We start from the raw sequence: 12,200 nt of genomic DNA, 5'->3' as shown, positions 1-12,200 counted from the left end.
CTTATTTCACCTGACATAATGCCCTCCAAGTTCATCCATGTTGTCTCAATGTCAGGATTTTCTTCTTTGTTTTCCTTCCATTATGTATATTTATCTTTATCCATTCATCCATCCAGTGGATAAAAAATTTCAAGAGAGAAGAGAAACAGAGATCACCCTTTTTTACTGTTATGAGTTCTTCAGTATTTGCTGAAGGAGAGCTTCTGCAGATGTGTTTGGGGTACTAATAGCAACCTCCCTTCCCAGGTAAAAATCATGAAGGATGTTTATTCAAAATCAGTTTTACCCTCTCATAGTCACACCTCACATGTAACTGACATTCAGAGAATAAGCTCTGGGTTCGATCCTAACATTGCTACTTACTATAACCATAAGAGAAAAAAATTAGTCATGCAGTTTCTAGTGCTTGGTTGGCATTTAATAAATGTTAGTGCCTGTCCTTTTGTAGGCCTTTGGAAAAGGAAAGGTGGAATGTTTGAGAAATGTTAGCCATTGGACTTTACTTAGTAAGATCCCATAACTAACATGTTTATCATATTCAGATGAGACTTCTTGCCTTAGTGGTCCCACTGGTTCCCTGCTGGCCTGAGTCTCTACTGGGACACATTGTGTTTAGTGAATGTTAACAAATGGTAATAAAGACCTTTAAGGAGAGGATTAAATGACAAGTCCTCCTTCACTTTCAAGTGGCTTTTATATGAAGCATGAACACATAGAATGAACACTTTAAAAGGAATGAATACAAATGAGAATCATCACTGCTTTGCAAGAGGAAAGTTTATTAGGAGGTTAACAAGGGGATTTGGGGAACTGCAAGACAGATCAAAGCAGCAGAGAGAACCACAAAACTCCTCATGTGACAACTCCCCAGCCCAAACCTGTCAGACCATCAGGTCACAAGAAACTGGCCTTGAATTAAGAGGATCAGGTGGGCCTGGACATTCTCTTTCCAAACTGTGAATTATGGTGGTGACTGGGGTACTATCCAATGGCTGATGGCTGTCAGAGAGCAGGGCTGGTCCATCAATGGTCCTCTGTCTTCACAGTCCTCCTGCTGGCCCTGGCTGTCTAGCACCCAAAGGTGTTGCAGGGCCCAAAGCGGGAGCGTGGGCCGCAGGGGGTGCAGGGATTGGTGACACAGGACCCGACTGATGATGCGTTGGTCGTGGCGCAGGGGTTGCAGGGCAGCCTGGGACACAGAACCATTAGCTCATCAGCATAAGATGGATAATAACAAAAATAAAGGAGGGAGTTCAACCCAAGGAGACAGGGGACAAATAGAAGCCATTCTCTGACTTCTTAGGAAGCCAAGTGTTATTCGGATCACTCCTAAATAAGCCTTGAGATGGAACCAGATCGATAAGCCTGAAGTTGTGGGGAAAGCCCTTCATCCCTCCTCACCTGTGAGATAGATTGATAATATCTACCGCACAGATCATGTTCATGAAAATACTCAGGCGAAAAGTGCTGGACCCTAGAAGTGTTTGAGTAACCTCCCCTTTTTGATACTCAAATGCTCATCCATAAGGTGGTTGCCCTGATCCCCAGATCCCCAGATCCCCACTCTGCCTGTCTCAGGGGAATCCCAGCCAGGGTCCATGAAACAATAGGTGTGAAACTGGGGATTAAATCCAAAAGCATTATTCAAGTACATGTGATGGTGGTTACAGGTTTGTTTTCCCTTTTGCTGAAGGTACAAAGCTTTATTTACCCATCAGCCTCCAAAAGCTCACCAGTAGAGGAAACAGTCAGGCTCAGGAGTATCTTTTGGAGCAGACAATACCTTTAGGCCTGGTCGTGACAGCAGCAAACACCCTTCACTTCCCACTGCTGCAGTATTAAACTCTAGTCTTTGCAGATATATTGGCATCAGAAACTTGACCCAGGAAGCCCCCGTTTTGTCTTTTGGTAGGACTGTGCCTGTACCATGCCAGGGGTACCACCTGCTCAGTACTCACTTGCAGTCCTCACTGTCCAGCAGCCCACGGTACGTGTTGATCTCACACTCCAGCCGGGCCCGCACGTCCAGCAGCACCTGGTACTCCTGGTTCTGCCGCTCCAGGTCACTCCTGATCTCCGCCAGCTGTGACTCCACGTTGCCGATCAGGCCCTGCACCTGGGCCAGCTGGGAGCTGTAGCGGGCCTCCGTCTCCGTCAGGGTGTTCTCCAGGGAGTCTCTCTGTCAGAGGGAAGGGGAGGAAGGTCACAGAGCTGCTCCTTCAGGGACTTCTCCATCGCTTCCAAACAAGTCACCAGCTCCAAGAGTTCAGGAGAGGGTGGTCCGGAGGGCATCCCAGTGCCCCTGACTCCCCAACCTCACCTCCTCACCAGGAGTCTCATCAATACCCACCAGGTTGTGCTGGGCCTGAAGCTCCACCTCCAGGGCGTTGACCGTGCGTCTCAGCTCGATGATCTCTGCCTGGTAGGACTGCAGCTGCTCTGAGCTGGACACCACCTGCTTGTTCAGCTCCTCAGTCTGAAACACCAAAGGGCAGAAGAGACAATCAGACCCCACCTGAAGGGCCCCAAGGGGCTGAGGGTCCTGAGAGACCACATGCCGAGATGCTCACCTGCCTGATGTACCATTCCTCCACGTCCCTGCGGTTGGTCTCCACCAAGGCCTCATACTGAGCCCTGGTCTCGTTGAGCACACGGTTGAGGTCCACAGTGGGGGCGGCGTCCACCTCCACGTTGAGGCGGTCTCCCAGCTGGCTCCGCAGGGTGTTGACTTCCTGATGGAGGAAGGGGAAAGAATGAACTCATAGAAAGAAATCTATATATGAATTCTCTTGTGGTGGAAAGGTTGCATTAGAATTTAGGACACATATTGATATAAAACTCGATGAAGTTACTTCCTGTGAGTCAGGCCTCCTGTCTGAGAGTCTCCACATCTGTATCATGAGGCTGCTTGATTGCTAATGTTTCTTGCCACTCCAAGATTCTACCATTTCTTTTTTACTTTTCTTTTGCTCAGTGATAAACCTGGCATGATAACTGGTTTATAATTGTTGCCACTTAAATGCTACTTAAATAGAGAGAAACTAGGCTTAACTGGTCCCATTTACTTCATGTCTTATCATCACACCCTGTCCATGAGGGGTTTTTTCCTCTTCATCTAAACATCTAATGTTTGAGACATGTTTCTGATATCCTAGTGTTACATTCAACCATGAGGTCTGAATCAACCACTATTTCAGTGCCTTCATTTCTTCTATTTTTCTATCTATCCATCCATCCTTCCATCCATTTATTCTAGCTTGGGTTCTACTGTCTAGGTGACACATAAAGAAGTTTGCTATCTCCTTTCAGTCTAAGTCATTAATGGGAAGACAATCTATTCAGAAGACAACCAATCTCATCAAGCAGTAGAAAGTATTTTAAAGCTCTAGCCCCAAATGGAAATAGATTAGATGACCACACCCTTTTAGGTAAAAGAAGTAAGCTTCCCCAACAACCCACCAAGGGTGTTTTGAGCATCCAGCAAAATGTTCTCAGCTCTAGGATGTCTAGCAAAGACCTAAAGACCTATATTACCCTGCTCAGGGCAGTTACAGGACTCTCAGTATAGGAATGTCAGGGGCTGGGACTCTCTTACCTGCTCATGGTTCTGCTTGAGGCAGATCAGCTCCTCCTTCAGGGACTCCACCTGGGCCTCCAGGTCGGACTTGCACAGGGTCAGTTCATCCAGGATCCTACGCAGGCCGTTGATGTCTGACTCCACCAGCTGCCGCAAGCCCAGCTCTGTCTGGTACCTTGCACACACAAACAGCAGTCAAAGGAGGTCAAAGAGGAAGACTTTTTCCTAGGCTTTACTTGGCTCACCTGGTCTAATTCATTACATTGTGAAATATTTGGAATTTTTGCAGTCTTTTGAAAGGGAAAAAGACCACTGCACAGAGTGAAAAGGCTATTTCCTCCCTGAGACCCACAGAGAAGGTATTGGTGGGGCACCCCTGTATAGTTTTTGTTGTTGTTTAGTCACTAAGTCATGTCTGACTCTTTTGCAACCCAGGCCTGGCTCCTAGGCCAGAATTCTGGAGTGCGGGTGCCATTTCCTTCTCCAGGGGATCTCCCTGACCCAGTGATTATCAAACCCATATCTCCTGCTTTGCAGGCAGATTCTTTACCATTGACCCACCAGGGAAGCCACTGTATAGTTTAAATCTACCTTTAACTTCATTTGTTCTGATTCCCCATCACAGGCTGCTAACAACTAAGCCCTGTCATCTTCCATTCTCAAGTGAGTTGGTGACTTCACTAGCCCGCTATGGACCTCCTCACCATCCTTACCAACCACCCTGAGAAGCAACCTGGTATCATGAGAGCAGCACTGGATTAGAAGGCAGTGAGATTCAGCCCTGCCGTGAGGACAGTGGTAAGCTCTTTAATCTCTCTCAACCTCAATTTCCTCATCTGTAAAATGGGAACCAAACTGACATGTCAGGGACACACAGTTTTAAGGACATTAGCCCTCTGTGGCCCCCTAGGCAAAGCAATAAGGCTATTTTTTCCTACTTCATCTTGCTCCACCCCCCCAAAAAAAACATGCGTCAGGTTGGTCCAAAGATGAAAAAATGATATAGGTAGAATCACATTGCAAACTATAAAGTCTCATAAAAATGCAATGGATTCTTGACGATTATAATGGTCATACCTAGAAAAACTGATGGATTCTCTGAAATGAATTTTGGCTCTCATTGTGTCATTTAACTTTTTCCAATGGGCTGATCATAACTCAACTGTATTAAGAGACTTGTGTGGAATATACTTTTAAAGTTGATCCAGATGTTAAGTTGAAAAAGAGAGTGAATAGATGACTGCTTGAGCTCCTTCAAACTAAATTTAAAACACAGAATGCTTGCTTCCAGTGAGGAGACTGACAGTTAACCTAACTCACTGAATGCAAGAAACCTCCCACTATGATCACAGACAGCTTCTGCTTGCATGCTTCCAGGACAGAGTTCATCACTTTGCAACTCAGCCTGTCCATTACTAAATTGGTCTGATCATTAGAGAAATCTTACTTGGTCCTGAAGTCATCTGCAGCCAGCTTGGCGTTGTCGATCTGCACCACCAGCCTAGCATTCTCTGCCTTGTTGGCCAGGATCTGGGCACAGGATTAATTGTGAAATCAGTTGTAGTAAGAATGAATGTCTCATAACTTAAAATTAAAAACTATTTTCTTTCAAACAGATATTCCTTCCAAAAAGCTTCAAGTCTTCTCACATTCTCAGTTTGAGGATAAGGGGAGGATTCATTAATAGAACTGATCATTTCAAAACTAAAACAGTCAAGAGAAAATGTGCCTTTTGTCATAAATTCTTCTCTTCTTGGTCTGCCTCTTGTTTCCTGCAGTAACTGAACATACTGGGAACCAAATCTCTCATAGTGTTCCTGTTTGCTTAGTGGGAGGTGGGGTGCTAAACCCCAAAAAAACCCAAGCAAACAAAGACAAGTTGGTTATCCTATGCTCACACACCACCATTCCAGCCCTGCTGACCACTCTCCACTCTCCCCTCACATTGCCCTGGACAAAGCTTTTGCACAAAGCTTCTGCCTCTACCTGGAATGCCTGGATGCCTTCACCCACCTAGTAAGACCCCCTACGTAAGTCACATTCCCCTTCCTTCCCCAGTTCCTGCAGGAGTCACTTCTTCCTGGTGCTCCCACAGTAACTTGCACCTAGCCAGTTACACATCTAATCACCTTCACTGTGGTTATTTGTTTCCTATCTCCCCTATTACACTGTGAGCTCCTGAAGGAAAGAGACTGTCTCACTCAGTACTTTATCTCTTGTTCCAGCACTGTGCCTCATTCTCACTAAATGTGCAGAAATCAGTGCATGATCTTCAAATCCCACACCGCCTTTCTGACACTCACTTTGCCAGAACTACTGAATGGTGGACAGTTAATTCTGTCAGAGAATCAAGGGCTTGTGCAATTGAATATAAACTCCTCTTCATCCTTCAAACCATGCTCAGATAGTGCCTCTTCTGAGAAGCCCTCCCTGACCTACACGATGCATTAAGCCCCACTTCTATGCTCACTCTGTACTTATCCCACTTCTACTCCCATATTTTTGGCCCTGAATTCTCATGTGTATGCAAGCCCGCTCTGTGTATACTAGGGAGGATTTTGGAGCTGGTGGCTCTTTTACTTTGTTATAGACACACTGTCTTGTTATATCTTGAAATATCTAAGGATTCACGCAGGAAATTCCTAGCTCCAAGAAATAATTCAGGTGCATATTATTATGTTTTAATGCTATGCATGCTGCATGCTTGTATGCTAAAGTCATTTCAGTTGTGTCCAACTCTTTGCAACCCTATGGACTATAGCCTGCCAGGCTCCTCTGTCCATGGAATTTTCCAGGCAAGAATACTGGAATGGGTTGCCATTTCCTTCTCCAAGGGATCGTCCCAACCCAGGGATCCAGCCCACGTCTCTTACATCTCCTGCATTGGCCGGTCGGTTCTCTACCACTAGAGTTACCTGGGAAGCCCCTTTTAATGCTATAAGCTCGGAAAACAAGACCAGAATACCATAATAGGACTAAAGCATCAGTCAGTCTGGTTTTAAACAAGAAGCAGTGTTAGGTTGCTATGACTTTGGTCTAATGCCTTACCCTCTCCCCTGTCTGTACCTCTCCTTCCTGGGGCATCCCACATCGATTCTCTAGGATGACGTGATGTGTCTTATGTAAGCCAGTGACTTCTATGTCTCTGTCCTTATCATTTTCAACATTAGGTTTGACCAAACTTAAATCCACTTGGAAGTAGGTCTGTCAAATTTAGATAAGTAGTTCTTCAACTGGCAGCTCATCAGTTGGCAGTGCCCACCCCCTCACCTTCTGCTGGAGCTCCTCGATGGTCCGGAAGTAGGACTGGTAGTTGGGGCACACGAGGGGCTCCTGCTGCTGGCTCCGCTCCAGGATGCGGCTCTCCAGCTCTGCATTGTCCCGCTCCAGCTGCCGCACCTTCTCCAGGTAGCTGGCCAGACGGTCGTTCAGGAACTGCATGGTCTCCTTCTCGCTGCCATTGAAGGAGCCCTCGCAGAACCAGTTGCAGCTGCCCACATTGGCGGGGATGTTGCAGGCCCCGGGCAGGGTGGTGCCACAGCAGCTGGGGGGCACGCAGGGCCTGGAGGAGCAGCTGGAGCGGAAGCTCAGGTTGGGCAGGCAGCAGCTGTAAGACATGGTGCTGGAGGGAGCAGAGCTCTGAAGGTCTGTTTCTAAGCCTGGTTCCTTTCTGTGGTGTAAGCCCTGGTCTTCTCCAGCTCTTTATATTCTGCCAGCGGTGGGTGTGGTAGCCACGCTTAGCGTTACCCTCTTTTACCCTCTCTACCAATTTTTCCATGTTATTTAGCCACCTCACGCGAGTCCTTTACCTCATAAAATGTTTTACTTGGGCTTCTTGCTAAGTCAGGACTCATCAACAATCATGCTGGTTGGTTAAGGAAAAGCTTCAAAGTGACCCACCCATATCTTTCCAACAGCAGCACTCACTCATGGGCTATAGAGTTAGTGATAGCTATGTCCTGTCCTCCAGAGTTGGGGGCACTTCTTCTCCTACACAAGGAAAGGTCAGTGGCTCATCTACGTCATGCTCAGTAGAGACTCTGTGAGAAAAAGCAGACTATTCAGTAGGGAATCCTGGAAGCTGAGATCGGAAAGGATTATGAGGCCATCTTGTCCAAGGCCCCTTTGCCAGGTGGAGGCAATTCTACCCTCTTCCTAGGGGGCTTCAGGAAGCCCCCAGGCTCCATTTCTGTTATTACTCAATGTTCACAGAACATTAAGAAAACTAACATCTTGGGAGCACCTACTCTTCAGGAAGATTTTACTCTGTACTTGTACATAGTATGACATTTGTTGACTTAAAAAATACTCAGAACCTAAAAGTTGAGGGTTATGTTTTATTCAGCAGGAATTTTTAGGACTTCAGGCCTGGGATACACCATCTCAAGTAACTCTGAGAGAACTGCTTTGAGGAGGCAAGGCAGGGAGCCAGGTTATACATAAATTTTGCAACAATGGACAGGTAGTCTGAACATCAAAAGATAATTGTTAAAGGAAAACCAGATATCCCAAGTTAAGGAATTTAGTAGTTTCCTGTGTATGAGAAGATGCAAGAGTCTGGGCTCACAGAAATCATTCCTTTGATATGCATCCCAGCTCTCTGGGGCCAGTATCCTGTGATTTCACATCCTGAGTTTCCTCAGGGCTCATCGAGGGGAATGGCTGCAGTCTGATGGCTAGATGGCAGGTATTCTTTCTTTCCTGACTTCCTTCAGGGTTCAACAGCTCACCAACGGTGGTGGCTGCAATCATTGAAGATTATGACACCCTTTGTTTACTGATATGGCAGGAAATATCCATTTCTCATGTTGTTAGAATGGCTTCTGCTTACTGAGAACCCACTGTGCTGAGCACCCTATTTATACTGTCTCTTTAAGTCCACACATAACACTGCAGGGTTTGCAAATGAGGATGCCAAACCTTTGAGAGGTTGTTCAAGGTCACAGAGCTCTTGCGTGTGGAGCCAGCATTACAACCCCCACTTCTCTGATTCCAATGGCCTTGCTCTCTCCTTCACACTATCTCCCTCTTCCAATCTTCTCACTGCGAGATGCAATGATGCACAAAAGGATTGAGTGCAATTGAATGCACTACTAGGCAATATCACCTCCTAAATTATAATTGACCAAGAATTAAAAGTCTGTTCTCTATCAAAGAACCAAAGGTCACTTCTACTCTAGTGGAAGGAAATCTACTAAAAGAAAATGTAATACCCACTAAGGCTTGGGGGGAAAGGGAGATTTACTGGGTTCGATGTCAAAACGCCTGATCCCAGTTTTCCAAATGATATGCGAGCTACGTGTGCCAAGTCACTTCAGTTGTGTCCTACTCTTTTCGACCCTATGAACTATAGCCCACCAGGCTCTTCTGTCCATAGGATTCTTCAAGCAAGAATACTGGAGTGTGTTGTCATGCCCTCCTCCAGGGGATCTTCCCAACCTGGGGTCAAACTCAAATCTCTTATATCTGCATTGGTAGGTGGGTTCTTTACCACTAGCGCCACTTGGGAAGCCCTTTCCAAAGGACGTGACTCTTAAAAAGTCATCACATTAAGTTACGTGCTTTCTTTTTTTTTCAGTTGATAATTATGTTTTATCCAGTGGACTTCCTGAGGGCTTAAGCCCAGAAGACAGCCTCTCAGAGAGCTCTGAGAGACTGCTTCAAAGAGGTAAGGGAGGATCCAGGATGCATGGGAGTTTTGCAATAAAAACCAGGTAGTCAGACTATCAAAGGATAATTGTTAATTAAAGAAAACCAAATATCTCAAGTGAATGAATTTAGCACTTTTCTACATATGGGAAGATGTAAGAGTCTGGGCACAGTGAAATCATTCCTTTGATATGCACCTCAGCTATCTGAAGAATTGATGCTTTCGAACTGTGCTGCTGGAGACGACTCTTGAGAGCTCCTTGGACAGCAAAGAGATCAAACCAGTCAATCCTAAAGGAAATCAACCCTGAATACTCATTAGAAGGGCTGATGCTGAAGCTGAAGTTCCAATACTTTGGCCACCTGATCCAAAGAGCCAATTCACTGGAAAAGACTCTGATGCTAGGAAAGACTGAGGGAAGGACGAGAAGGGGGCGACAGAGAATGAGATGGTTGGATGGCATCATCAACTCAATGGACATGAGTTTGATCAAACTCTGGGAGATAGTGAAGGACAGGCAAGCCTGGCATGCTACAGTCCATGGGGTCGCAAAGAGTCAGACACAACTGAGAGTAACTGAACAACATTTTGGGATGGTATCTTGTTTTTCTCTATCCTGAATCCCCTCAGGGGGTGGCTGCAGTGTCTGATGTCTTGTTGACTGCAATATAAGGTATGTGACATTCTTCATCCTCTGAACCAAAGTACCTGATCAATTAACACACAAGAGTCTTTTAAGATAAAGGCCTGCTCAAAGGAGGCACTAGAGAATGACTTAAATAGGACTAATACATGCGTGTTCAGTCATGTTTGACTCTTTGTCACCCGTAGACTGCTGTCTGCCATGCTTCTCTGTCCATGGGATTTCCCAGGCAAGAATGCTGGAGTGCGTTGCCATTTCCTTCTCCAGGGGATCTTCCCAACCCAGGGACTGAACCAGCACTCTTGCATTGCAGGTAGGTTCTTTACCACTGGTGCCACCTGGGAAGCCCCTACATAGGACTGGTTTTTCTTAAGTAAACAATGTGCCCCACTTAGATTTAAATTACATGCTTTATTGGTATTTCAAGACCATCTGTACATTTTGGCAAACATATTCTACCCTTTTACTATTCCAGATGGAGATATGAAACATGAGGATTTTATGTTCAATCTATCAGTGCTCAAGATATGAAAAATATGCCTTAAAGTAGCTACCTTTAGTAGCTAAAGTTCCTTTTAGTAGCTACGTGCTAATTCTTCCCATATAGCCTTACTCAGATCACCCCTTCTTCTAACTTGCTCTCACTAGGCTCTTTCTTTTGGTTATCCTCACTGAAAACAAGTCTTTATCTCCAAGAGAGTGTGGTTATTTTGGGACCCAGTCCAGTGAGTTGGATAAAAACCAAACTGAATAGCATCTTCAGTGGGTCAGATACACATTGTGACTATAAAATTATAATGTATGTTTTCTTGGGTGATTCTGAAAGTCATTTCCAGTGTGGAACTTCAACTATGTATTCATAAAAGACAGCAGCATTGGAATAAACTTGTATTCTTCCAGAAAGTATGTTTTTGATAGGCACAAAGTAGGCAATTATATAGTTCATCCCACTACAGAATTTTAAGTAAAGAAAAAGTGTAGTAAACCCTGTTAGTTGATGATTACTCAAGAAAGCATGTTTGCTTAACCATAAAACAGCAGGCATGCTTAGCGAAAAAAAAATCATGCAGCAGAAGCATGAGACATGACCCAAAACAACAAAACAATGGTGTCATGAGACCCACATTCTGCCCAGTGAGCTCAGTAAATTAATGACTCCTCGGATATGCTCTCTACATAGATGAAAAATTATGGAAAAGTGACATTTCAAAGTAAAGATCCTCATTATACTGAAACCTGAAATAATTTTCCATTGTGCCATGACAGTTCTGGCTTGACCATGTAGAGACAAGAAAACCCCCCAACCCAACTTGGAGGAGGAGCTGATGTTGGAAGCACGACGTCTACTCAAGAATGAGGAAGAAAGTAGTCTTTTCCCCCTCTTCACTTTTTCCTCTGATTGTAAAATGGTAGCCCTCTAAGTTCTTGGGGCAGCACCCTCTTGTCCACCCACTCATAAGCCTCACAAGTATCCTATTCTAATAAATCACTTCTTATCTATCAGTTTGCTTCTTGGTGAATTCTTTCTGGGCTAAGACATCAAGGACCAGAGCTCTTAGGAGCCCCCTAAAATGCCACCTAGTGGTTTCATTTTGAAGGTAATTATATCCTCGCCCACATTCACAATCCACAATCTGCTCCTCCTGCCTGAATCTCTACCTTTAGGGAGATGTGGAACAGGTGTGTTAGTTCAAAATCACTACCAAATTGACTGAAGCATTCCTGGACAAGATCTGATAACGTAAAGCCAATTTGTTGTTTTGTTGTTATTTAGTCACTCAGTCTTGTCCAGTTCTTTTGAAATCCTATGAACTATAGCCCTCCAGCCTCCTCCATCCATGGGATTTCCCAGGCAAGGATACTGGAGTGGGCTGCCATTTCCTTCTCCAGGGGATCTTCCTGATTCAGGAATCAAGCCCAAGTCTTCTGCATTGCAGGCAAATTCTTTATCTCTGAGCCATCAGGGAATAGCTGAATTCATTAGCTTTTCTCTTTCTCCCCTTCTTCAATACCCCAAGCTTCAAAAGATAAAAATCTAGACAACAGCACTTTTTAAGGAATAGGAAAGGAATAGTGTATTGTAGACTGGTAAATATGTCCATGGGGATCCCTATAACCATTACTGTAGCTTTCACCTCAGTTAGGAATAATCCAGAAGTAAGTATCCTGTATCTTCAAAAGTGGAGGGCAATGTTTAGAAAAGGCAACCATCTCACATCTTGCATAGAAGTAACTATGATCACTGCATAGTGGTCATTAGATGATGGTTGAGAGGACCTGTATCTATTAAGAAAACAGCCAAGTTTTAATTCACTTCCCAGAAATTCTGG

The 12,200-nt window shown here is 44.9% G+C and overlaps 1 protein-coding gene and 1 long non-coding RNA gene across 2 annotated transcripts; one reads left to right on the top strand and one right to left on the bottom strand.

Annotated features, from left to right (window-relative positions):
• Positions 1-763: 763 nt before the first annotated feature.
• LOC147351629 (keratin, type I microfibrillar 48 kDa, component 8C-1-like) lies at positions 764-7,228 on the bottom strand. The gene is made up of 7 exons (XM_086355369.1): positions 6,848-7,228; positions 5,025-5,107; positions 3,596-3,752; positions 2,571-2,732; positions 2,351-2,476; positions 1,959-2,179; positions 764-1,189 (listed from the first exon to the last, which is right to left on the bottom strand). The coding sequence occupies exons 1-7, from the start codon at positions 7,193-7,195 to the stop codon at positions 1,069-1,071; spliced, it is 1,218 nt and encodes a 405-aa protein (XP_086211495.1). The 5' UTR covers positions 7,196-7,228; the 3' UTR covers positions 764-1,068.
• Positions 4,242-11,373, top strand: LOC147351628 (uncharacterized). Its single transcript, XR_015146879.1, has 4 exons — positions 4,242-4,375; positions 9,156-9,245; positions 10,059-10,183; positions 11,137-11,373. It is a non-coding gene; the product is annotated as an uncharacterized LOC147351628 (long non-coding RNA).
• The last annotated feature ends 827 nt before the right edge of the window (positions 11,374-12,200 follow it).

The sequence above is a fragment of the Bos grunniens genome, chromosome 19, assembly GCF_055505025.1.
Source record: "Bos grunniens cultivar Pamir isolate PY7600 chromosome 19, Bosgru_T2T1.0, whole genome shotgun sequence".
NCBI lineage: Eukaryota > Metazoa > Chordata > Mammalia > Artiodactyla > Bovidae > Bos > Bos grunniens.
This window is presented reverse-complemented; position numbering and strand designations above follow the sequence as displayed.

Coding starts and splice junctions, on each gene's coding strand:
- LOC147351629 (XM_086355369.1), bottom strand. CDS start 7,195: ATGTCTTACAGCTGCTGCCTGCCCAACCTGAGCTTCCGCTCCAGCTGC. Junction 2,733..3,595: donor TCAAGCAGAACCATGAGCAG/GTAAGAGAGTCC, acceptor TTCCTCCATCAG/GAAGTCAACACCCTGCGGAG. Junction 2,477..2,570: donor AGGAATGGTACATCAGGCAG/GTGAGCATCTCG, acceptor TTGGTGTTTCAG/ACTGAGGAGCTGAACAAGCA.